At 35.0% G+C, this 26,693-nt stretch overlaps 4 protein-coding genes across 4 annotated transcripts in view; 2 read left to right on the forward strand and 2 right to left on the reverse strand.

Annotated features, from left to right (window-relative positions):
* The first annotated feature begins 629 nt into the window (after nt 1-629).
* Nucleotides 630-3,661, forward strand: LOC120328957 (protein adenylyltransferase SelO-1, mitochondrial-like). The gene has a single exon (XM_039395551.2). The coding sequence runs from the start codon at nt 1,268-1,270 to the stop codon at nt 3,278-3,280; it is 2,013 nt and encodes a 670-aa protein (XP_039251485.2). The 5' UTR covers nt 630-1,267; the 3' UTR covers nt 3,281-3,661.
* Nucleotides 3,662-4,009: 348 nt separating this feature from the next.
* Nucleotides 4,010-9,925, reverse strand: LOC120328956 (RNA helicase aquarius-like). The gene is made up of 5 exons (XM_039395550.2): nt 8,953-9,925; nt 5,341-8,409; nt 5,127-5,261; nt 4,719-4,787; nt 4,010-4,266 (listed from the first exon to the last, which is right to left on the reverse strand). Exons 1-5 carry the CDS (start codon nt 9,886-9,888, stop codon nt 4,135-4,137), a joined length of 4,341 nt encoding a protein of 1,446 aa, XP_039251484.2. The 5' UTR covers nt 9,889-9,925; the 3' UTR covers nt 4,010-4,134.
* A 634-nt stretch (nt 9,926-10,559) lies between these two features.
* Nucleotides 10,560-26,693, reverse strand: part of LOC120327705 (uncharacterized) — a 36,681-nt gene continuing 20,547 nt past the window's right edge. The window contains exons 12-25 of the mRNA XM_078114473.1: nt 25,911-26,120; nt 18,472-18,549; nt 17,835-17,965; nt 17,375-17,462; nt 16,515-16,637; nt 16,195-16,435; nt 15,645-15,702; nt 14,756-14,917; nt 14,267-14,372; nt 13,768-14,005; nt 13,395-13,491; nt 13,015-13,207; nt 12,700-12,798; nt 10,560-12,317 (exon numbers count right to left, since the gene is read on the reverse strand). Of these exons, the coding sequence (XP_077970599.1) occupies nt 12,225-12,317; nt 12,700-12,798; nt 13,015-13,207; nt 13,395-13,491; nt 13,768-14,005; nt 14,267-14,372; nt 14,756-14,917; nt 15,645-15,702; nt 16,195-16,435; nt 16,515-16,637; nt 17,375-17,462; nt 17,835-17,965; nt 18,472-18,549; nt 25,911-26,120 (1,917 nt within the window). The 3' untranslated portion in view covers nt 10,560-12,224. The remainder of the gene's footprint in view (nt 12,318-12,699; nt 12,799-13,014; nt 13,208-13,394; nt 13,492-13,767; nt 14,006-14,266; nt 14,373-14,755; nt 14,918-15,644; nt 15,703-16,194; nt 16,436-16,514; nt 16,638-17,374; nt 17,463-17,834; nt 17,966-18,471; nt 18,550-25,910; nt 26,121-26,693) is intronic.
* Nucleotides 19,380-22,321, forward strand: LOC120327706 (chondroitin sulfate synthase 1-like). Its single transcript, XM_039394049.2, has 3 exons — nt 19,380-20,242; nt 20,631-20,817; nt 21,050-22,321. Exons 1-3 carry the CDS (start codon nt 19,571-19,573, stop codon nt 21,640-21,642), a joined length of 1,452 nt encoding a protein of 483 aa, XP_039249983.2. The 5' UTR covers nt 19,380-19,570; the 3' UTR covers nt 21,643-22,321.

Raw genomic sequence — 26,693 nt, forward strand, 5'->3', positions numbered from 1 at the left:
TATTGGGGTCAGAAACTTCTCGCAGCCTAATCTGCATCAAGTGCAATGCAACAGTTTTTGAGCAAGTGAAAAAGGAAATACGAACCAAAATGTTATAATTGTAAATGTAATTTGATATTTTTTGCACGGAGTAATTGTAATGTAATTGAAAAGTTTAAGGGAGTAATTGTAATTCAGTAATTGAACTGGATTAATGTAATTGATCCAACTCTGATGCGGATCAAGGTAAGCCTATTTCATTTCGGCTGTTTTCGATACTTTACAATTAAAATATTTTACCTGTGCTTGCTTGCAGCAGGGTTATAATACAGTAATAATAGTATTTTCACAAAATCTGAAAGCAATGGATGCAAGAGCCATGCTTCAAAAATGGTTAGGGAATAACATGCGGATCAAGATGTCAGATGGCCGGACATTGATTGGAGAATTCTTATGTACAGATCAACAAAGGAATATAATACTTGGTTCGGCTCAGGAATACTTGCAATATACTGAGAATGATTGTTTGGAAGAACCCAGAATGCTTGGCCTGGCCATGGTTCCTGGTAGACATATTGAGAGTTTACAAATTGATATGCAACCAAATTCAGTGATTTTGCATGGCACTGAAGAACAAGATGTTGGCCCTTTCTAAAGATTAACGGAGGATAACACTGACCATAGCGTGAGGTTCAAGAATGGAGGTGTGCCTCAAATCTGCATATAGACAAAGCGGACCACGTATGAATGCTAAATTGAACTCTGAATGTGTAGTTCAGTGTAATTGCTGATGGTTAAAATCTGCGACTGTGATATATTTTGCTTAGTTATAACTTATTAGATTTCAGTCTGGAGCCAGGTATTTCAAATTTGCCACATAACTTTGTTTATTTTGAGTGAACATCTGTACAACTGTGTCACACATTTAAATTAGAATATACACTATATAAAAACTGTTATTCCATCTTCTTTTTTATCTTAAATTACTGTATTCGCTAATTGATAACAATATTTAATTTTAGATTTATTTAAAGTGTCACGGGTTTCTGATTATAAAAGGAATAGACTGCTTTTTACTTTATAATTTACTTCCCTATTCAATTTTATGGAATTCCATTCTTCAGTTTTTTGTGTCTGGTTAGCAAGGTTATCCACCCAAGTGTTTGGAAGTATTTAGATCACTTGAACTCATACTAATCAAATCCTGTTTTCCTTTTTATCTGTATCTCACTGATTAAATTAGAATCAATAACACACCGAGACGAGTCCTGGTCAACCGGGGAATCTGATGATATGTTTGCAATCTAATCGCCTTACTTCAAGCTTGAAGTTTAAAAACATATGTGGAATCTTTTATAATATTTACCCAATAAGTGCAATGGCTCAGAACAAACTTCACACAAATAATAAGGATGGCGCATTGCAAGACCTTAAATTTGATAATCTTGCTCTACGAGAACTTCCAGTTGACACAAGCAGAGTCCCTGGCTCTCGTCAAGTGAGTGGTGCTTGCTTTTCACTTGTCACTCCAACACCTGTCAAGTCTCCCAAAGTGGTGGGAGTCTCCAAATCTGCATTATCTCTTCTAGACTTGAGTGATAACGCAATAGAGTCAAAAGATTTTGCCGAATACTTCAGCGGAAATAAAATTATGAGTGGGAGCGAGCCAGCTTCACATTGCTATTGTGGGCATCAATTTGGGTATTTTTCTGGTCAATTAGGCGATGGGGCTGCAATGTACCTTGGCGAAGTTGTCAATAAGAGCAAACAGAGATGGGAACTTCAGCTAAAAGGATCAGGATTAACTCCATATTCACGTACAGCTGATGGAAGGAAAGTGTTAAGATCATCCATAAGAGAATTTTTGTGCAGTGAAGCAATACATAATCTTGGTATACCCACAACAAGAGCAGGTAGTTGCATTACATCAGATTCAAGGGTGATTCGAGACATATTCTATGATGGAAATCCTAAAAATGAACAATGTACTGTGATATCACGTATCGCAGAAACTTTCATTAGATTTGGATCATTTGAAATTTTTAAACCAACAGACGAAGAGACTGGTCGAGCAGGACCTAGCGTTGGTCAGACTGATCTTTTACACAAAATGCTCAAATATGTTTCCAGTACATTCTTTCCTGACATAGTAGAAAGATTCCCTGACGAAGAAACAAAACTTGTTGAAATGTATCGTGAAATTTGTCATAAAACTGCCAAACTTGTAGCCAAGTGGCAATGTGTTGGATTTTGTCATGGCGTGTTGAACACAGATAATATGAGCATAGTTGGTCTAACTATAGATTATGGACCGTTTGGGTTTATGGAACGATACGACCCAAATTATGTTTGCAATGGATCTGATGATGGTGGAAGGTACTCGTACAAAAACCAACCTGATATATGTGAATGGAATTTGAAAAAGTTGGCCGAAGCGATCAAGGAAGCGGTTCCATTAGCAAAAACTACACCAGTACACGACGATTATAGAAAGGTATACGATGCAGAGTATATATCAATCATGAGGCAAAAATTAGGGCTTCACAAGGAGGGAGAACAAGATCTAAAGTTGATTGAAGATCTGCTGAAAACTATGGAAGAAACCAGCGCCGATTTTACAAATACGTTTCGATCACTATCTTCTATGTCTCTTCCAGGAATGGAAAATTTTAGTAAATCCAGAGGGGAGACGATAAAATTAGTCTCGTTAACATGCTTCAACCTTCAAGAGCTGAAAACAATTTATAAACCACGAATGAATCCGCAGCAACTTCAATCCATATTAGCGCTTGTTCGTGAAAATCCTGCTTTCTTACAAATCATGACAGGCGGAAGAATGGGAATGATTATGACTGAAATGAATAATCTGGAAAAAATGGAGAAATTAGATGACATGACAGAAGATAGTTTGAAAAAGGAAAACGTTGAAAAATGGACAAAATGGTTCGATAAATATGAAAAACGGTTAGCCGATGAAGCATCCGTTTCTAATAACCTTGTAGAACTGAATGAGAATCGTATTAGTATGATGAATAAAACGAATCCTGCATTTATTTTGAGAAATTGCGTTGCACAGAATGCTATTGAGGAAGCTGAGAATGGTAATTATGGAGAAGTACATAAACTGCTGAATCTATTGGAACATCCATTTGATGAAATTCATGTCACCAAACCTTCAACTCAAGAAATAGCTGAAACGAGCGCAAGTTGCCAACAAGGAGTGAGCGATGACGATAATCAAACTATGCAATATTCTTTAAATAAGACGCCTATGTGGGCATTACAACTTAAGGTCACCTGATCCTCTTAGAAACTTTCTTCATATTAGTGTTTGGTGAATAATAGTAATATTGACATGCTTGTACAAAACTTGCCAAATAATGGGAGTCTGCATTTGCTTCGGCCATTCATTCAATGTGCATGAATTTGTTAATTGGCATCATTATCTTTTATAAATGTCAACTATTATCTGATTTCACCATTCACATGATATTATTTTGTTGCAGTACTGGTAATTTCAATAAAGTTGAAAAACTTATTGGATTTTTCATGATGGTAAATTCATAAACCCGGATATGCTGGGATGTTTTTGCTTGAACCCACTGGTACTGCAGCATGCTATTGTGAATAAGTAATTCTCTGTTAGATGCAATATATTTGTTGAATTAAACTATACATCTCATTCGTTGAGCTTACTTTCACATCAAAAAGCACCAGAAACTCCATATTTTTGCTTAGATACACAATGCTGTTGGCCTATCACCCATAGTTTGCCGTATTCATATAGGTTTGTTTGTTGTTGGGAAGCCTCGTACACCAGTATGCTCTTCTTTGGTGCTTCCAATCAGGTCTTTGTATTTAATGGGGCTCTACCTGAATAAGTTTGGGTGCTTTAACTCTGACTGACTACATGCAGCAGCTAGCTGAAAATCTATACAACAAGCTATGGCATATATTGTCCAACTGACCAGTTTAATTGAAATCACCTGCCTACTAGTTCTATATGTAGTCATTGATAACAATTAGAGCCTTTTCATTCGAAGCATTCATACATTATTAGAACTGCTTTAAAGACTTTTATTCAAAATGGAACATTCATGGGCAGAACATTATGATTGAGGAGATAAAAGACATGATCATTTCAAATGATAATTCCTAAATTTTTTCTTGTTCGTCTGGCTCATCTAATTTCATTTTCTTTGGAGCAGGATCTTTGTCATCATTGCTTTGATTTGCATCAGATTCTACATCTTTTTCCTCACTTTGAGCTGGTTCTTGATCACCATCCTGTGAGGATGGTAATAAACACTTGTTATTAGGTAGAGTACAAGATTAGGATTTTGTGGCACAAACAAGCCAAAAATTCCTGACCACTGCATTACACTGTAAATATGCTGTTTTGTTAGAGCATCTGTGATATTATGGCAACAGTAAAGTTAACAATTTAACAATATAAATCAGGCGAGCAATTACGACACTGTTCATGATTGGTTTATACTGCAAGGTGAGAGGTCACATATCTTGGGAGTTGAGTCAACCAATTCAGCACATACACCACTGGGGCAACTGCTTTTATTTTCCCTAAGCACAACAAGATCTGAGCTTAGATCTTCAGTATGGAAGCCAGAATATTTGATTATCACAAATGCAATTTCAAAAGTACAACGTTAAAAACAGAGTATTGTAATATGCATCCATACAATCACTTGGCATCTACTTCTACATACATGAATGATTACCTTTGATTTGTTATCTGTGCTTTCCACAGCTTGCTGTTTTTCATCTCCAGCCTGTTGTGCTGAATTCGCCTTTAGATTTAAAAATAAATATATTTAGTGACAAAAGGGTAAAACAACCTCGGAGTAACTTCCACACAATGTAATTTTTAAATCCTATGGGTAAATAATACTTTAACTGTCGAGAACTACAATGATGCCTCTAGTACTTTCTGCTGTTTAGACTAGTTTTTATTAAGGGGAAAAATTCACATTCTGTCTATTAAACAGAACAGTTTATAAGAAAATGATTTGGTGTGCTAAATGTATGTGTTTTAGGATACAAATATCCAGAGGAACCTAACAAACACAGAATAACACAATTGCCCGATTATCTTCTAAGGATAGGATTAGGGTATCTTTTCCTCTTACTTCATCCTGCTCCATATCTTTTGTTTCTGACACAGGAGGCTCTACTTCAAAGGCAATTGGTACTTCTTCAAATTTCTTTTCTTTATCATCCTCTGTGGTAGGCTCAGGTGGTTCAGCCAGTGATTGGAATGCAACCTAAAGCATAGATGTAATATTAAATCACTTGAATAGATATAGCCATTTGGCTTAACATCATGATGAAAATTTTGCTTACTTTTTGTTTATTCATTTCTTTCACAATTGTCAAATACATATCATAAACATATTGATGCATCTGTGCCATATCCTTGATAACAAACTTAGGTGCAGCTGTATTGCGCAGAGTTTTTGGAGGGTAGGTTTCTCCTGTTAGTAATTCTAGTTGCATAGGTCTCATCAGTAATTGCTTGAAAGCAGGTGATAACTCAAAGCAATTTCTGAAGAGTGGAACTCTTGCAAAGATGTACAAACCCAACCTAGCTCTCGACATAGCAACAATCAATCTTCGTACATCCCTTATGTGTCCAACTGTCTTGGTCCTGACAAGAGAGAGAAGAATGTAGTTGTTTTGTTGACCTTGGAATCTATCAACAGTGGTGATTTTATCTGGCCATCCGATGAGAGGGTTGTCACCACATCTTTGCCTGACGACATCCCTGATTAAATGCTTTTGACCATTGTACGTTGTCAAGATTGTAATTTCAGAGCTTGGATATCCAAGAAGTCGCATGTACATGAAGACACCTACACAGTATTCAGCCTCAGCTAAATTTTGATAGAAATAAGGATTGGGTTCTGATTCTCCCACTCCATTATAATCTTCAACATTTATAACTTGAAAATCAAACACGAAACCAGGATTGAACATCTTAAATTCAGGTTGTGCGAGAACATGTGGCAAATCTCTCAATACCTTGTACCTCCAACTATAGAGACTGCGAATAGACGGCCTTGCTCTGCCTTGAGCATCGAGATCTACAGTGGGAACTCCCAACCGAACAAGCCTTGCAAATAGGGACTGCTCCATGTTACATAAACGTTGAAATGCCATGTTTTTTATCACAGGTGGTAACTGATGGTGATCTCCAATCATTATCCAACGTTTTAACCTGTTGTATCCATCTGAAGGATTTTGCAGTAACAGAGGTATAAACGTTTCAATTTCCAAGATCTGAGCAGACTCTTCCATGAGTATGTTATCATACTTGAAATCCATTTTGGTTAAATCTTGCCTCTTTAGTGCTGCATGAGTACATGTCATAGCGATAATCTTTGCACTTTTGACAAGCAGGTAATGAGAACGATCAAGGCCAGAACGTAAAAGTTCAAACGCACGGTATTCTTGCAGTTTTTCAAAGATATTTTTAATATGCCTGAAACATCCTTGCGCAATGTCCCAATCGTGCTCAAAATCCTTTTTGGGAAAAAGAGGTTGTGGTGCATCTGCGAAGAATGAGTGAAAGGGAAATTTGTCAGACACTGTTTCAGAAGTGTTTTCATTTTTAACTTCATGCTGGTATTGCTCCCATCTTGAAAGCACTTGATACTTGAAAAAATGTGATGCAGTTTCACAAGTGTATGAGACGTCACCAGGAACACCTAAGCTCTCTTGCAATCTACCAACATCTTTCAGAAGTGCCAATCTTTGAGTCAAAACATAGTTAACTCTCCCGTATCTTGAAAAATCTTTTTCAGTATCGAGTTCCTCTTCACCATGACCTAAACGTAGAAGGTGTCTTTCGTCAATATCTAAATGAATAAGTTTCTCAAAAAGCTGGTTCAATGCCTGGTTAGAATGAGTAACAATCAGTGTCCTCTGTTCTGGAAAGTTATGATACAAATTAGAGATGATTTGCACAGCAACGTCAGTTTTTCCAGTACCAGGAGGTCCTACAACCATGGTAAGACCAGGCTGCATTCCCGATCTGATTGCTTCAGTTTGTGTTGGAGTAAATCTGATTGTATTCTTCTGGGGAGCATTAAATGGATAAGGTCCACGATTTGGTATCACGTGTGCAGTGACTGAAATTTTCTTGTCTTCAGGAAAAGACAATTTGAATGGTGGAATCGGAGTATCTGAATCCTCAGAAAGTGACACATCATAACCAGGAAATGCTTCTTTAAGATGATCCAAAGACAAGAAAGTGTCATTCCAGTCAAGATTATCAATGATGCGTCCTAACTTTTTGTAGTTCGCTGCACCAGGATCTCCATATCCTAGCAGTACATCATGTAGCCAGGTTGGTACAACACATTGTACATTCATTAGATTTCTTATTGTAGCAAGCACTGCTTTAAAGTTGTTTTCTTTTGGTTTGCGCCGCATAATGACATTGAATGTCTCATATGGATCTTGTTCACCATCTTTCAGAACTGCTTCCATATCATCTTGGTATTGATTGGTGTCTAACCAGATTCTATAGGTACGAGTATTTCCATCAAGTTGAGGCTTTGGCTCTGGACCTTCTTCTATCACATGACCTTCACTATCAAGCATTCCTTCAATCTCACAACCTCGTACAACTACATGGTATTTTGATAGAAATGGTACACTGCGGTCTCTTCTCACTGTTTCATCCACTTCAAGTGCTGTAACAGACAGAAGCACACAAACATCATGCTTTCGTAGATTTTCCCATTCCGCTCTCAGTTGCCTTGATGATGACAAAGCAATTGTGACATCAGCACGAACTTGAGAAGGGCAAGACTCTGCTATATCTGGTTTGGCAACTTCCACAACGTTGAATGCCTGGATGGGTAGTGCCATTCTTGACCATCCACCAAAAGATGAAGATCCGTCATTTGTAGGATAAGGTTGAAGACGTTTCACCGCATCTTCAATATCGCTTTTAATTTCGTACGCTGATTCAAGGCGAAAAAGGTTGAAGTTACGCAATAGGTAGTCATGAAGAGTCAAAAACTGAAGATTTAGTTTTGGAAGTGCCAATGTCCTATCATGAAAGAAGTTTTCTGTTTTTGTAAGATTCTCATCCCAAAGAACTTTTTCAGTCGGGTAAAGCGGAAGTCTGTTGATTGCTTCAAGTTGCGATGGTCGTCGTTCATACTTATTTATTAGCATTTCAAGTATAATTCGTTTGTCATCTTCTTCACTGACCCTCATTACAATTTGATCACATAATTTTTTCATTTCTTCCAAACTTAAAGCTCCAAAATGTTTGTTGAGCGCTTCACGCTTGTCATTGTGTACTACAGTTCCAAGAGCAAATTCCTTTAAGTTTGGAAACTTTGAAAATGCACACCTCTGCAACTTCTGCATTCGGTCATAATGTGCTGTAAGCATTTCCTAAAATAAAAAAGTTATTACAAACACAACTCAACAGATGGATATCATTTCTAAGATGAAACATGAACAACAAACAGGAACTTTGAATTTGTCATGTTCAAAAATAATTTATAATACGTGCTTTAATAAAGTTTAAAACATTGGTTCTTAATAAATTTTCATAATGTGTGCCCCTCTCCCAAAGACTCTTGACCATTGCACACCCTGCTCTTCTATAAAATTACCTAGTTCGACTGTTAGAATGTTTCGCTCGGTTATTTTATGCACTATGTTAAACAATAAAAAAGACAGCAAACAAAAGCAAAAAAAATAAATACATTACAGTCAAAGAGTTAAATGAGTCGCAGTCAATTTACTTGGAATTTATATAGTCAGTCTGAATGGTACTTGGTGAAGGCCTTTGCTCGTGGCTGCCTAGGAGGGCAGCAGGCCCAGTATGAAAAATCGTGGTTTGAAGGGGTATTTTGCGAAGATTTGACACATTCTCAAACATTTAATTCGATGATTTCCATTCCAAATTTCTAGTAGGCATATTTTACATACCTGTTCTGTGAGTGCCTCCCCTGTAAGATCATTGACTTCAAAAACTGCATAAGCTGCAAGATTTTCAACAAGCTGTGAGAAAACATCATCGTTTTTGTAGAGTTGAGATTGGCGACAACGAACTACAAATTGAGCATCATCTAGTAAAGTATTGAAATTTCTTCGAGTTACGAGGCAAGAATCTAGATCAATCATCAACTGCAAAAATCTTTGACAATGATCAATAGCTTCATCATTCATATTTGTAGAAAAAAGAAGAGTGAGAAAATGATCCATCAGTTTTCGGAGAAAGCTTCTATCGAACTCAGATTTTTCATTTTCGTCATCCGAAGCTTTAGCATCTTTTTTAGCAATAGATTTCCAAAGTTTTTTGAGCTTAGTACTTTTCTTCAGTTCACTTTCCAATCTTTCTGGTAGTAAGCATTTCCAACATCCAAGTGTAAGAGTACGAAGGGTTCGTAATCTTACAACATCAACTTCAATACTGTTATAGCAGTGATTCAAAAAAACAATGCACACGGTACGTTGGATAATTGGATGTTCTGAATTCAAAACTATTTTCATAACTTCCGTGAAGAAATGCCCAAAATGTTCTGGCTTATCAATGAATACTTCCCATGCAGGAACACTTTCCCGTCTTTTTTCATTAACCATGCATACAATTGACATTACAAATGCATGTGTCGATGTTTCAGGTGTAAAATTTGGCCATAAATAATTTTCTAAATACCGACTGAACTCCAGCATCATGAGCCTTCGAGGAATGAATTCCTTGCCAACAATTTCAGTCGAAAATACTTTTTCGATTATACTTGATTGAAACTTCTCACTTTTTTCTAATGCTTCATTTGACCAATGCTTTGATGCCAATTTTGTTAAAGGATCAAAAAGCATCTGCTCCGTAGTTGGAGCCAATCTGGCACTTTGCTTCGGCATTTTGCAAATTTTCAATAATACAGTAATAGTTATAAAGATATCTGTCAAAAATAAAAATAAATGGAGAATGAGCCCATAGTATACCTATATTCCGATATTATGAAATTTTCCCATTTCGGTATTTATTCATCACAGCGTAGAAAAAGGAAATACAGGATACAATGATAACAAAGCGTCTTCGCCCCTAGTGATATGGACATACCACTGTCTGACTGTAGACTACTAGTCCAGCAGTCATAAAGATCCATTGATTTGTCAACCAAAACAAATAAATGAAAACCATACATACAATAAATAGACACTGTTTTTCGGGAAAGACTGGAGGGAGCGATACGAATATACCATCATCCAAGTCAGCTTCCCCCGAATTCGGGTCTAGTGTAGTTTCGTACCTGAAGAACTTCTAGTGGGTGTAGCGTAACAATTTTTGCATACGTTATTTATTTATTTTGTTTACTGTATAGTATACCCTAAATTTATCGCGTCTTATTCTTACTTAAATAAATTCTCAGTGGTTGTGTGTGTGTGTGGCTGGTGGGTGCATGTGAGCGTGTGTGAAATAACTTAATAATTTTAGGTGAGTAAACACGTACCACTTCCTCTTGGCAAAACCTTCCATCTTATATTTTGTACGTTATAAACCTTATCTAAGGTTTTGTTTGCTCCCCTGATTTCATAATCAGTTTTTATTTATTTGTTTTTATCTGTCAAATGTATTGTTATGCTGATTATGGAGTCGAAATAAACTTATACCTTATACTTATTATTATAATCCTAACCTCCATCTAACTACGCTATTCAAAAATTGTTATGCTACACCCACTAGAAGTAGCCTACTTCAGGTACAAAACTACACGAGACGCCCAAATTCACTGTTATGCATAAAATTCACAGTTATTGGATGACAATATATACAAAGGCTTATTACAGAAATATTACAGTAGCAAACACTTATATTACATTAAAAAATAAACAAGCACAAATAGGAGGAACTCATGATTGTAGCTAAATCTCGGGTTTACCCTCCATGGCCAAAATTATATGAGTTCAGAAGTTATTCTGTATTTGAAGAAAATTCAAGAGACAGTGCTGCAGTGTATTTGAAGCTATACCGTTACATTACATGGGGGTAAGGGTAAGTTACTCGGGTTAGAGTAAAAAAATCTTTTTAGAACCTACGGTCCCTTTATAAACGGTAATTCATTTCCATCTAAGCTTCGCTGTATTTTTTAACAGTGTCAGAGTGTTGACTTGAACTATTTTAAAAGGTCTCTTTGAGTCTTGTGTCTACCGCTATGGCACCGATAGATAATACATGTACGTTTTTCGAAGGCAACACGGACCTTGCTTCCACACAAACTTGCATGCAAAGCATGATTGTATTAAAAAATAGGTTTCGAATAAATTGCGGCTTAGCTGACATGCCTGCAGATACCGGTATCGGCACTGTTCGTATTCAAAAACCGCGGAGCAGATTAGGTGCGCAAGGTTCATTATCCCTATCAGCAGAGGGCGGCATTCGTAGTAAGTGCTGGTACGATGGTAACTGAATGATGGTACCGTATTATATAGCGAACCATGGCTTCTCGCCCAGTTATCAGTCCGATACGGTATATTATCGATAGTTATTTACGGTGGAGTACGAAAGCCGAAACATGCAGTACAAAAAAACAGATACATGGAATTGACCACGGAGGAAGAAAGCCGAAACCAGCAGCTGTAGAAAACACCCCACGGGCTACGAAATTATGTAACAAAGAGATTTAGGAATTGCGGTGGCAAGCTTGCTCTTAACGCAGCGTTATTAGAGGTGGATGACAAGCTTGCTTCAAAGCAAAGCACGATTCGCCAACCCCTTTCCTCAATAGAAATATCTTGCTTTAAACCTTGAGCTCCCAGGCCCAGCCAAGAGAAAACCCTTCATATTACGACCGATTTCTCAGCATATTTTTTTTCACAATGACCCTAACCCTTCACCGTCCCCAGACAAAGATAAATTCAAACCAAATCCACTCAAGCACCAATAAGACAACTTACCACAACAAAATTATCTATAATATATCAAAATCTCTACATTCTACAAAAATATAATAGATAATTGAACATAAATAAGACAGATTTCAATCTCGTACAAAACAAATATCATGACAGGTATCATACAAAAGTTGCAAACACAAATATAAACAGCACATATGTCACGATTTTCGTCACATACATTGAACAGCAGGAAATTCCGACCAGCATACACGGAAAAACTATGGAGGTATTCACAACAGCATAGCTTCATACAACATTTGGAAACAAAACATAGGAAGCAAATGATAATGAGAAAAACATCAACGCCAAGCAGGTGCTGCTTTTGAAGGTGTCTTTGTTTTATTTTTTGACTTGATAGACATTTGACTTGTGCTCAAAGATGTCTCATGATTCTATAAAAAAAAAAAAGGACATCAGTTAGTTGTGATCTGTGACATATTTATCAACGGAATACAGTAAGAAATTACTGGTTTGCAATGCGCCTGTTCCATACTTCCTCTACAGTTAAGTATATATGAGGAGCCATGGCTACTCTTGAAAATAAAGGACAAATGTAAGACTATTACAAGCTACAGCTTTTTAATATTAATGTGAACTAGGCCCATGCTCTGTACCTCATCCAATGTTTAACAAAGTGTCGGCTCCTCTGGAACTTTATTCAAACTATACACAAATTAGACATGCCAAGATTTTAACTCCATGCTAGATGGCTCTATAATTCAAGTAATTCCTTGAGTGCAATAAGCTTGAGCTACAAATAAAAATAATATTTACCTTTTGTTGCGATTGAGCTAAGTATGATAAAAGTTTCTCTGCGGCTTGTTGTGTATTACCATTCATATATGATCCAAGCATGCGTGATACATCACTCAACTGAATTAAAAATGAACCAAAAAATTAGAGTGATCTTTCTTCTCTTCTTTTGAAGGTATGAAATGAAATGGTTGTTGAAGTTAGGGGTGATGCACATTTGTGTGGCAAACTTATTATGTTTTCGAGTAGGGGATAACTTTGTGCAAGAGGATAACTGTCAAATGGTGCGTTTATCAGATATGTTTTCTCCCACCATCTGGGTCTGAGTACACATACCTGCTTTTGAGTAACTTTCCCAAAGGATTCAGTTGATGTTTCCAGATCTTTCATTGATAACTGCGGTGGAATTTTTTTCGGAGATTTAGTAACTAAATTGTTGGCTTGTTTTGGAAAGCTATTGAACTGCTGTGGCCTCATTCCGTTTGTCATTTTAACTTGATGAAAAGCACTACCAATGTTAGATGAGGACCTGTTAAAAATAAAGTATAATAACTCATCAAATTATGTCCAATCACCTGGTAACCAATCTGACATACCTAAATCCTATAAAAAAAATCCTAAGATCGATAAGTAACAATACAAACATTCTAAAATGAGATTAGACCTAAACTCACTTACAAGCAACTAAGCTGATAGCACTTCAACATAAAAGTTACCTTTGAGGCATTCTCAATTCAGAATCGATCATTTGTTTCTGAGGAGATTTTTGGGTCTTAGTCTTTTCAACAGGTATCAAATCTGGTGACGGTTCAGCTGAAACATATTATTCAACAGTATATGAACATACATTGAAATAAATATATAATACTTACTAACAAATTAACAATACAAATCTGCAATAGCTTGCATGATCATAAATATGTTCAATAGTAGGTACAAAATTAGTAACACTATTTATAGGTGAATATAGCTTGTATTTTTTTAAAGTTCGCTCAAAACAAAGGAAACAAGGGCTATTGCCTTTAACCAAAAGTGGAAAAAGTACTGTCAGAACAGTAGTTACTACAAATATTAGAAATTGCTGCTTACTTTTTAATTGCTTGTTCAAAAAGTTGATAACATCCATAGCCATTTCAGAAGTAACTCTAGTAGGTTGAATGAAGTCATCATCATCATCATTTTCCTTATTTTCATCTATAGTATTTTGTGATTGATTGGGAATGACAATAGGAGATAATGTAGATATTGCAGGAGGTGGTACTGGTTGTAAAGGTGCGGTAACAGGATGAGGGGCATCAATGGGTTCCCCAGGAGATTTATCCAAAAGCTGGAAAAATGAAATATCAGGGTGTAAAAACACTATTTCCCAGAGATGCATCCAAGCATATTACTACTATTTGACATGACCAAAGTGGGAAAACCAATGCAGGTTTATATTCCATGTTCTAAAATAATGTAGTAAAAAGAATAATATGTTGAAAATCTGTTATTTTTTAATTGTCACAAAATGCTTAGTTGATTAGAATTCTTTCATATTGAAGTACTGGAAATTTAAAATTGATTGATCATTCAGTATCCAGTAACATACCATTTTTATATAATGCTGTAAATATTGATTTCTGTCTCCTTCTTGTGATAAGCTTGGTGATATTGTGTTTTCACCGCTCACTGGTAAAACTTGTGCAGGTGTCATGCTAATGAATAACAAAATACTTTGGTTTAGTGTTATAGAATGAATCCCCAATCAAATGCATTTGAATTTTCTTATGATAACTCATGATCCACTAATGCCATTGAATATTATAACATTAGATACACAGATAAATGCTAGGTTTATGTTGCTAAAGAATGCGAAAAATTTCAAAGATCAAATATTAAGAATACAAATTATTAATAAAATACAAATGAACAATAAAGCTATCAAGCTGCCAATATGCACTAAATCTGGAAAATGCCTAACACAAATTATGTACTGTATGGGAAAATTTGTACTGAAAAAAATTGAGGCATATCTAAAAATTTATCTTCACATCTTTGATCTACTTGGAAATCTAAATTGTACATAACTTTAACTTACGACACTCCCATAGGTAAATTGACTTCAGTTTCAAATGTATTTTGTGTTATATGCTGCACAGACCGAGTTGGTTCCTTATAACTGAATTGAGTATGTTGTTCATTGATAAAACCATTCTGAGCTTCTGTTGTCCTTGTATCCATTTGATTTCTTACAGTTGTACTGGAAAAAACACAGGGGTGCTATGTGAAATAGCAAATATATGCACAAAGGTTAAATTTTTCCAAAATTATTATATTCATATGAAACTAATTCACACCCTTTTTCCCAATTAGGACCATGTACAAGCATCTACTGATATCTGACGTCATGTCAGCGGCTACTATATTCTGAAGAACTGGAATCTTTCTTGCTCGCCATCACCCACCCAATTTGTTACACCTTAGGAGGTTCTGTTGTAAGCATAGGATTTGAACTTGAGATATCACATATTCAAAGGTTATTAAAAATAATATCGCTACAATTATAGATAACTATGCTTGGGTATAATAATCATACAATAGCACAAACTGAAGTCAGAACTCAGTCCGTAGCTGTGCCTAATGGTTCTAGGAAAATTCACCACAGGAAATTTCGCCGAATGAAAAATCGCCTTATTTAAAAAAGATTCATTATATAAGAGCATACCCTAACCCTATAAACCTAACTGTTTTAATCACAAGTACGGTATTTGTTTTACAGCAAAATGCTCTTGCGATTTTTCCTATGCAGCAAAATTTTTTGCAGCGAGATTTCCCTCTGGCGAATTTTTCGGACATGGTGCCTAACATCTCACAGGGATTATCAAAAATTGACTACTCCTTGTCATTAGTAAACTTTGAGAATATCATGCTACGACTTATACCATATAAACTATTTTCTGTTTTCAATTTTACATGATGTTACTTACTTCTTAGATGTTTCATTTATGATTGAAGAACGAAATGATTCCATGTGATCTCCATTTACTAAAATACAACAATATTACTGTTTCAACATTTGGTAAATGAATTCTGAATATACAAAGGTATGTCATTGGCGTGAATGGCACAATTTCAGCTTAAACCGCTGGAATAACATAATGAAAAACAAATTCACTCAAATAACTAGTTGCAAAAGGCCGATAAGATTTGTTTGTACACTAGGAGATGGACATTTCGATTAATTAAAATTGTTCAATAATGAATTGTGTCAAATACTCTATTACAATAAATAAACTGGCAAAATTTTAATGAAATATTTATCTACTTATATGTTTCACGTATAAAATCTATTACATTTTTTAAATAGATAATTGAATCTAAACACAAAAACAATGACTATAATCATATGACAATACTATTTGAAATCTGTTTATACTGTTCAAGCGATTCTATAATCATTTACAAGTTTTTTTTTCAAAGAGATAGAAATTACCTTTGCTTTTGATCATACTGTGACATCATTAGGAATATACCAACCTGTAGCACTTGGAATGAATTCTGACATGTTCTGCTGATGAGACTGGTTAATTGGCATAGGTGCCTGATATGCAGAAAACGAGGTAGGCAGACGAGATGATACAAATGGATAACTGGAGGTATTACTCAGAATTGAATTGGTGGCTTTACTATGACTATCCTTAGTCTGTTCCAGCAGGTTTCCTAATTTTCTGCTGGTGCCTGTCTGCCTTAAGGTGTCTTGCATTGTGCTATTTAAATTCTGTGAAAAAGTTATCAGTTAAGATTGTAGAACAGATCATCTTGATGTAAATACAAGTAAGCAAATTTAATATACATACTGAAATGTCATGCAATGTGCTCCCAGGTAAATATGTTGAACTTCTCATATCTTGAAGCATATTTGAAAGAGTACCAGATCGTATTGGTCGCATCGGTGTATTACCAGTTGTGTTTCCGACTACCTGCAATATTATAAAAGTATAAATGACTAACATGACAAAATTGATTTTATGTGTCATCAATAATAAGGTGATATTGGTCATTGTCATTCACCTGGCTAGAGTAGCAATGTTTATTCGTAAAAATTGGACTCTTTCTTCAGAGCCGTGTTTCCCAACCTAATGAAAATTTTCTTAAAACATTTGTATTTTGGAAAAAATCTGAAAGTTACTGATTTTATTTTGTAGTAAATTTTGTTGTTCATTTTATATTTGGTATTGAAATTTTGCTCAATAGTAATTGTATATGTGGGAAGTATCACAGCGCAAGAACTTGACAGCATATATTTTGCTTATTGAAGCGATGTCATGATTTCAATAACCAGCTGATGGCAGACCATCTCACTAATGCAAGTTTAAAAGTTTTGTTGAAATAAATGTTATGTAAAAATGATTGTTTTGTATTTGTAATTTAATTCTTCAGCCATGAGCGCACTTCATGTGGTTTAGTACCGCATGCGAGCATATCGTTGGGCCGTGAGATTTTACAAAATTTATTTTCTTAAATGTCGCTTGAAAAAAGATTAGGAACCACTGCTCCAAACAATTAATAGTATCTGTTTTTGCATTGATGACAATATAATTTCAGGCAAGTAATAAATTATGAAAGCAATTTCAAACTGACAGGTTCATCATTGACTTTTTGTCTAATCTAGAGCTTCGTTCATAGTGAAGATATAAAAATATTTCATAACAAATACCTCCAATGTCTCGTTGTAATGAGCTTGAAGTAGATTTTGCATTTTGTTGATCATTTGACGTCTGAGGTTTTCTGTTTTTTCCTTCAATCTTGACAAAAACAGCAAATGAAAAGTAAATCAACAGAGCTTAGATGCCTGTGGTCTAATGCAAATTTCATATGTCAACAAGGCATGTTTTAAATAAATTTATATATGATTAATTATACAATACATTCGTAAACATGGATATTTTATAAAAATCATTGGCTTCTGAAATGGTCTAATTGCGAATTGTGATCATGGTCAAATTATATCTTCATAATGCTTCAGCACAATTTATCTTTCGTTACATGGAATCCAAACAATTTATGAATATGGAAGATTCTAGCCATACTTCACAAAATGAAATAGTAGCATAGTAATTTCTTGTTCCTAAGTGACAATTATCCATTAGAAAAAAATTCTAATTTGCAGAACATACATCTCATCAAATTTTCTTTCTTTATCTTCTAAATCCTGTTTCCATCTATGTTCTAGTTGTTCAATCCTATCTTCATACAAGCTACATTGACTTTCCAGCTCCATTTGATGACTCTTTGTTATATCCATCACCTGTATCATTTAATTAAAATACAATTTGATCTCACAGTCAAAAATCCACAAAAGATTGCCTGTCACAGAATTACTTGAGTTGGTCAAATTGACTTCAAAAGCAATTTTGAGTTTAACTATACTTACTGAACCAATGATTCAGGGGTACTTCACACAGAATAATACGTATAACATAATAAATTTTTCCCCTCTATTCGCCACTGATATATTTGGTATGAACTACAACCTGTATTTCAACAACAGTGGAGGTCTACTCTATTGTCCATTCCGAATCATACTTTAAAAATTCATATAGGCCATGGTTTATAATAACTAGGGCCAGTATTTGAATTAGATTTCGAATCTAATGATATTCAATTTTGATCAGTCTTGATAAGGGTGTTGTTCAACAATGCATATCATGCCCAAAGAATCTCTGAGTAGGAAGTCAAATAGATAGCACAATTTTTTTACAAAAATTACACTTGTATAAATAATAAAATGTCTCACATCCCATTTATGCACACCTGTTTATGATGTCCATCGCGAAGTTCTTTTTCTTTATATTCAGCTTCTTCATGAAATTTTGATAGTTTTTCTGTAACCTATGAACAGAAAATATATGCAATTTCATTTAGATATTTCTGCACTAAAATTAAAAAACAGAAACAACATAACTCATGTCAAAAATAAGATGCGTGACAAACTTGAAATGGGTAATTCAGTCCACTGACTCTGAATTGTTTTACCCAAACACTGCTATTCACTTTATTATTGCTAAATTTGGAAAAATGTTTTGACACCGATGTGATCTGCAAGACTTCTGTTCATTTCTAATGTTTGCTATTTACACTTCAAAAAAGTTAAGGTATGTGAAAAATTTTTGTATTTCATGTCAATATATCTTTGTTGTTGGATTAACAAGGGGTACTTCAATATTCTAACATTAGGTTCGACAAATAATAGACTACAGTGCAAAAACAGGTCTATTTACCAATGATGACACTTTTCATAACCTTTCCGTGTCAACAAATCGTATTTAATAACTGAGAGTGCCTGTGATTACTTCACCAAAGCATTATTTCTCATGTATCAAAGACTCCCAAGTTTAAACGTCTAATAGATTTTAGCTTCATTACAAAACATTAGAGTTTTGCAGTTTGTTTAATTTTTTATGTTAAATGACAATTGCGCGTTTCCGGGTATTTTTCCATTTTATTTGTGTGCTCTTGTCGGATATACGTTTAAAACGCCATTTTCAAAATTATTTAAAGGTGTTTTATTACCAATGTTATTACCCAGTTGAAGATCAAGGTGCATTAAAACAGTTAATAATACGTAAACGTGTTTTTATAGGTTTATATCACGTTTATAACAAATATTCCATTTTCGATACATCTACCGCGCATACGTGAGACACGATATAAGTTGATTACAGTCACAACCGTTGCGGGCAGCCTAGCGCGGCGACGCGTGACTGAAAGACGGATATTAAAATGTAAACAAAGTTGCTTTTGACTTGAAAACGTTTACGCGGTAGTTTCTTGTGGAACGTTTATTTGTGATCGCCGAAATTGCTTTGTGTTTGTTTCATTTCGTTTTTGACGAAGCAGACAACAGTTTCGTATGACAAGGGAAAGCGTGAATTATAACATGAGGCAGCTCCATGTCTTACGAATACTAGCTGGTTTTATATTGGGTCTGAGCGGGAATTTTATTCACCAGATGATCTCGGGAACAACTTATCTGGACATTCCATCTTTAAAAAGCGCTCAATATGGTTGTTCACCTTGTGAAGACCCTAATAAAATACGAGCAAAGCCGTGTCCGTATTGCGGCCCGGAGAAAATGACAATGGAGAATGATGGAAACATTATTGACGCTTACAAACCAAAAGGAATGTATGAAATAACAAGATGGTATTATTTTGATGAGGCCTATTTATATGACATCATAAACGGTGAACCAAAAGTAAAGTTAGCTGGAAGTTATTATGAAGAAACTCATGCGGTTACACAGGTCGCATTGGAATATATCAATGCTAACAATATGTTAGGCAAGAAGTGGCATCTTGTGGGAATAGAAAATGGCTATATGCGGACTGATGTTTTTCGTGGTACAGACTATATATTGGATGTTGCAGTGAAGTCGGTGGAAAAGTACGAGTCAGAATCAATACATACAACTTTCAGGGTGAGAATGGTGCACGCTTTTCAAGAAAAAGGCAGCAGTCTGAAAGTGACATCTCAGCACGTTGAACCAAATATTGGAATACATATTATCGCTCCCGTGTCAGGGGTATGTATGTTTTTTGCAAGGACATATTGCAAAGAATGAAATATATTGTTATTAGGCGTAATGACACTGTATGCAGTGGAAAGCATATCTGTGATTTCGTGGGGAGCCATTTTTTATTATAAATAAAAATTTGTTATATTATAATAAGGTAATATGATGTCATATTCGGTATTTCACACAATGTAAAATACCTAGTGTGAGGTCATATTGGTTCCATGTGATTTACATTATGATGTCACATAGGTCTTTTCATATATCTATGAAACCTATTATGATGTCAGAAATGGATTTTTTTTTCATTTGCATCAAATAAAAAATTGCAGTTTTTTAATCTTGACATTTACATTGGAAATTACAAAATTAATATAGTAATATTTATTTTTCTCAGGATGACATGGCCCTGGAGAACTTTGTAAAAATCTTTGCAGAAAGACGATCAACCAGAGATAAGTTGACACTGGTTTTGTTCAATGGTAAAGGACATTTTGGAGATCAAAGCATAACCTTGAAACCAAAAGTGGACGAACTAATCAATCAATTCCCAAATTCTATGATAAATGTCATTGAAGCAGAAGGTCAGTATCTTTTTAACAGTGACCTTAAATGTTGCATATTAAATTCTTAAGCTGGAAACATTAGCCAGAAGTCAGAACCCTGTGCTGGTGGTGTAAATATGACATTTACAAATAACTTGGCAACTCGCATGGCTAAATACATCACAATAAATAACCTACAAAATATTGGTCAAGAGTTACTGGAAAGAGCTATTTTGTGTACTTGTTGTATCATTTGTTACTTTCTTTTTAGGGGACTACAATTTTTTGGTGGGAATCAAAGAAGCATCAAGAGGAGTCGACAATAATGACATAATTCTGACACTCAACATTGACATGCATTTCGGACAAGATTTATTGAAAACATGCAAACTGATATCCACACCACAAAAGAGGGTATATTTTCCTATAGCATTCAGTCAGTACGACCCTGAAATAATTGAAAGGGGTATGCCACCAGGAAAACCAAAGAACATAAACAAAATGGACATAAACAAATTTACTGGTTATTGGATGCACAAGAAACACAACTTCATATGTGCATATAAAGAAGATTTAACCAAAATTGTAGACGGGGTTTTGGTATCGATTGAAAGTGCACAAACTACGGATCATTCAAAAGAAGGAGGCACAGATATATACAACTCCTTTCTTTCGGATAATGTTGAAGTCATCTCTGCGGTTGAACCTGATCTAATTCGTATTTATAGACAAAGAAGTTGTGATAGACGTTTTATGGTTGATGAGGAATATAATTATTGTTTCAAAACTGCAGCAGAAATGTTGGGATCTAAGCCAACTTTAAGTATATTATATTTAACTGAAATAGCTTTGAAAAAGGTTTAATTTGTTATTTAATATATTAGGACAGTCAGGAATCATCTGGTGTTTAAAAGAAGTTTTATCTATATACCATTTCATCATGGTAGATTAATTCAATTCTGTGTAACAAGTCATCTTGTTATCAAGACTTAAATTTAGATTTTCATCAACCAGCGAATCGCCTCTTTCAGCTATCTTTATTACTTTTTTGAGTGTACTGTATGTGAAACAAAATGACCACTGTAGCTATGAAGTGATCTTCAAGATACCTTTTATTTATTATATTTATCAAGAAAAGTTTGAATATAGCCTATTATGCTGAACAATGAATTTTTATATGGCTAATGATTAACCACAAATCCGTTGAACAATGCGGAAGATAAACAAATTGGTAAACCATTAAATATGTATGGCATGCTTTATAAAAATGATGAATTCAAATATTATTAGATGCCATATCCTTCAGTTAATTAATGTTCATTTTCTCTGTACCATTTCAATAAAGATCATAGTCCATAACATTAGTTTTTTTCCGGTGAGAAATTAATTGTTAAACTGCTTTTCACATTATCAGTAAATCTATTTGTGATTCAGTACCAGGCAAACTTTTATTCAATCATATATTTTATTCTGCTTTTTTAATAATATGGCCATTTACACATAATGTCTAGCTATTTTGTATGATGTAATTCTGGCTAAAATGTTAGGTTTGTATAAATAAGTAAGTAGGGGAAGTATTGCACTAAATATTATTACAGCGGCAGACTTGCCAAATGGTACTTTGAAAAAATTATTTCAAAAAGTGAAATATCGGAACTATGCACAAGCAGGTGGGAGAATTTATCGCAACATAATAATAAACATGAAGCAAAGAATTTGAATCGACTTTCCTCAGAGGATTATGAAAACTATGGATACTGCTTGGAAAAATGAAAGCACTTTCTCCATTGATGAATTGCTAAATATCACACATTTGTGCAAATCAATGTTTGTATGAATTGAAGTAAACCAGTACCATTAATATAGCAATAGGCAGAAAAGCAAGTCACAAAAATTAAAAAGCAGTTTTGTAGTTGAGTACAGGTACATAAAATTCTTTTCTAAAACTCCTGCTTGCGAGTCTAACGAAAATGTTCAATTGATCAACCAGCAACAGCAGTGATTTGTGACAAAATAAAATCAGATAATATTGCAGAAATACCCATTTCTGCCTTTTTCAAGCATCTTAAAACCTCATTCTCTGGTATTAATAATGTATGGCTATCAATTGAGTATTCACTTACACAAATTCTCAGATTATACATCAGAATCATTCCATTTCAAATGATATGTTGTCAGACTTCTTATCTTACTGTATATTAAGTCGCAAAACAAACTCATCTATGATCTCTATAAAAATTGCATTACAAATATATTCAATTTTGTTCCCTGTGGAAATGCGATTTTCATGACAAATTCCAAGAATGTTACAAATTCACCTAATTTTCTGCTAATGTCATTGTTTATGTGACATAAAATTTTAGATTTGTTATGCTATGGTTCTGAACAATTTGTAACTAAGATAAACATAGCAGTGGTACGAACATAATATGAAACTGCCAATATCCAACCGAGATAGCGATCAGAGACTGCTGACTTATCGATCTATCATTGTGCATCCTCCATAGCGACACTGCGTGGCCCATCACTAATTAATTAATAACTCGCTAATTATATGACATAATTCATCCAAAATCAATAGGCTTCTGGTCCGAGTTATGATGAATGCACATGCAAAATTTGGAGCAGATTAAACCTCGCTTCCGTGAGATATCGCGTAACATACGAAAGTGTCTAACAGACAGACAGACAAATACCAATCAACATACTTACCGATCAAGATTGATAAGTAATAAGCCAGTTCGAAAATAAAATTGATACAAGTATCATATCCATATGGCACAATTACTACTGCATTTACTCTGAGTGCCTTGGCCGAGTACTCGGAGTTATGGGGCTAACTCAACAAGTGTTATTAAAGATCTCAAGTCTCTTAAAATGGTTGAGCCATCTGTGCCTGAAATTTCCGAATTGTTGTCTAAAGACTCTTGAGCAGGGGTGTGCAACAGGCGGCAACCATTTAGTGTTGCCCTTGTACCATGAAATCCCAATATGATAGTTTATGTTTAGAAAGCTAATGTGGGAAAAAACAACAAAATGCTCTAATGTCCGGATAAAATATTTTGCTGTTTTGCTCGGTGCCTTTATTACTGGAAAAGTAAGCGATAGTCACTTTCTCTTTTCTTGCAGCGCTCTGGTTGTCACTAATTTTTTAATTCGTTGTGTACATGGGAAAAAATTATTTTTTGCGCGGTCCAGCTAGATGCCTGAGGCCGCCCTGATTTTGGTTATATGGCCCCCCAACAAAAAATGTTGTTCTGCGAGCTCCCCATCTCAACCATGAGAAGGTAAATAAATGTGTTGGGTAAACTTGAATATGATTGACTATTATAGTCCCCAAATGAAAACTTTCAGATATGACAAACCGCCACTTACAATAAATGAGATACAAGGTAGGAATTCCTGCATGACGTAAAATACCCAACCTAATATCATGTGGAACCTGGGATTGCTAGCATGCACTCATAAATATGGTTGGAAATATAGTTCCGAATTATTTTAAATATAAGATGCAACCTTTGAAAGATGATCCTGCATATATGACTTTCGGAAATGGCTTCATGGCCGCAGAAAACCAGGACATTGATCCATGAAATTTTTTTATGTGAAGCGTTTTCTCACCTATACTATTATACCGACACCTTTTGTTATGTCATAATCAATATATGATTAATACGTATATGCTCGTTTTGTAGCCCGGGCCCTTATTCAAGCACGGGCGCTTGTTATTTTTAAAGTAAAATTATACACAAAAATATATTAAAAAAACATATATATGTAGATAAGATCGATCTTTACAATAATTCATATATTGTTATTTCCAGTCTCAAGTATGATTTGAACGAGAATAACAAAAATTTTGACTTTTTCTACGCACCCCAGGTACAATTCCGCAAAAAAAGAAAAGTTTTGCGACACCTTATCAATATTGAAACAACGCACTTGGGCGTCGCGACGCCCAGTTTGAGCGGTTTGAGAACCACGGTGTCACATGATCAATGCTATTTGTTGTGTAATTGGACGCCTAAGGCGTGAGGGTTATCTACCAGCGCTTCTTATTTTCTATTGTTCTCCACCACTGAAAAATCAGCTTTTACATCAGGCGGGTATTCAAGCACCGACCCTTATTTAATCTTATGTTCAGTTCACACGGGCGGTTATTCAAACGGGCCCTTAACCTAATGACCCCTGGTGTTCCTGGGTCATTTTGACATCCCTTTATAATTTTTGAATATTTCACCAACCAAAAATGCTAAAGACATCATTAATGTGTCCCTAAAAAGCTTATTTTCCCGCTTTCCACTAAAACGCGCCCACATTACGTAGCGTAAATGCGTCCGACCATATGCCAGTAAGAAGTGAGAAATTTCAAAAAATTTCGAGAAAAAGTTTCTCACTTTTAACGCTGTGGTCAACACGTGATTGATATGCGAGAGAAAGAGTTTTCCTTTGGACGAGTTTTACGTCACCTTCAAAATAAAACAAAAGTGGGATTTGTAAGTGAAGTGATATTCGTTTTATCGAAGAGCATTTGATCGCGTGCTGTCTGGTATCTTTGTTTGTTTATTATGAGCCGGAGAACGTTGCTCGCGCGTTCAAAATACTTAGTTTTCAACTAACAACAGATATTTGTTTATTTTTAAGCTTTGAAATACTCATACAAATAAATTTGACCTTGTTGCAAAATAAAATTATACATAAAAAAAATATGATGACGTCACCGTAATTGAGAACACTCGGATCAAGCATGGATAATTTAAACTCAAACATTTTGAGTTTTGAAATTGGTTTTGTTCACATGCAGACCACTATGAAATACTATTGACCCCCCAAAATAGATTTAATTTAGCCATAATCCCAAATTATGACACAGATCTGCCATTCATGACCAGGCCGATCCTAGAGAGATCGGGCGGTAAAACGAGTATATACGGTATGTCAATTTAACATCTACCATTAGCTGCACTTGCCTGTACAGTGTACAGTCTTTAAACTATTCAAAATGCAGAAAAATTTTCCAATAATTTGAATATCACTGAGCTGAATCAAATCAAGGTTTGTCCAATCCGCATAGTCCCGGTTTTTTGTTTCATATATATGGTAAGTCTAATCCAAGTCCAAAACATTCTTACCTTTTTCTCCATTTCAATCTGATGTTCTGCTTCCATTTTACGAAGAGCAGCAGAATATTTGGTTTCTTCCACCGAACCCTGCATTTTTAAACTATCGATGGTTTGTCGAAGTGACCCCATTAGATCTTCAAGTCTTGTAACTTCTTGTTGCGTTGTAGACAACATCTTCTGTAAATCATTATTTCGACTTTTCTCTTGATCATATTTTGCCTGAAATGAAAATGAGAACAATAATTTATCACTAAACGTAATCTTTTTTCTACATCATTTCTTCATGTATTTCACCCGGAAGAAGGGTCGGTACAATCAGATACTAACATGTAAATGCTAGTTTCTTAAAAGGACTAGAATAATTTCGGTTAACATTACCTTTTATTTCGCGCAGAGTGAAATGGAGGGCATGCTATTTTGAAGCCAAAGCTTTTACCAGCTTGGCTCAGAAAAAAGCATTTCAAATAATATAAGCAGTGAATTGAGACTTTTATCAATACTGTCATTGGAAAAGGTGCTGTATAGTTATTTTTTGTTTTTGTTTTTCTAACTACAACCTGATGATGCTTTTCTGTATGAACATTTGATTCTCACCAAATAATAACATTATTAACATGAGTTACTCTATCTGCAAGAACTCAGGGGAGCGCGATAGCCTAGAAGTTAAAGCGTTAGACTCAAATATGCTGGCATCGCAAATGACTAGGGGTGGGCAAAATCGAATATTTTTTTCGAATCGAATAGTTCGAATATTTTTTACGAATACCGAATAGTCGAATAACGAATATTTTT

This window comes from Styela clava, chromosome 7 (genome assembly GCF_964204865.1).
Source record: "Styela clava chromosome 7, kaStyClav1.hap1.2, whole genome shotgun sequence".
Classification (NCBI taxonomy): Eukaryota; Metazoa; Chordata; class Ascidiacea; order Stolidobranchia; family Styelidae; genus Styela; species Styela clava.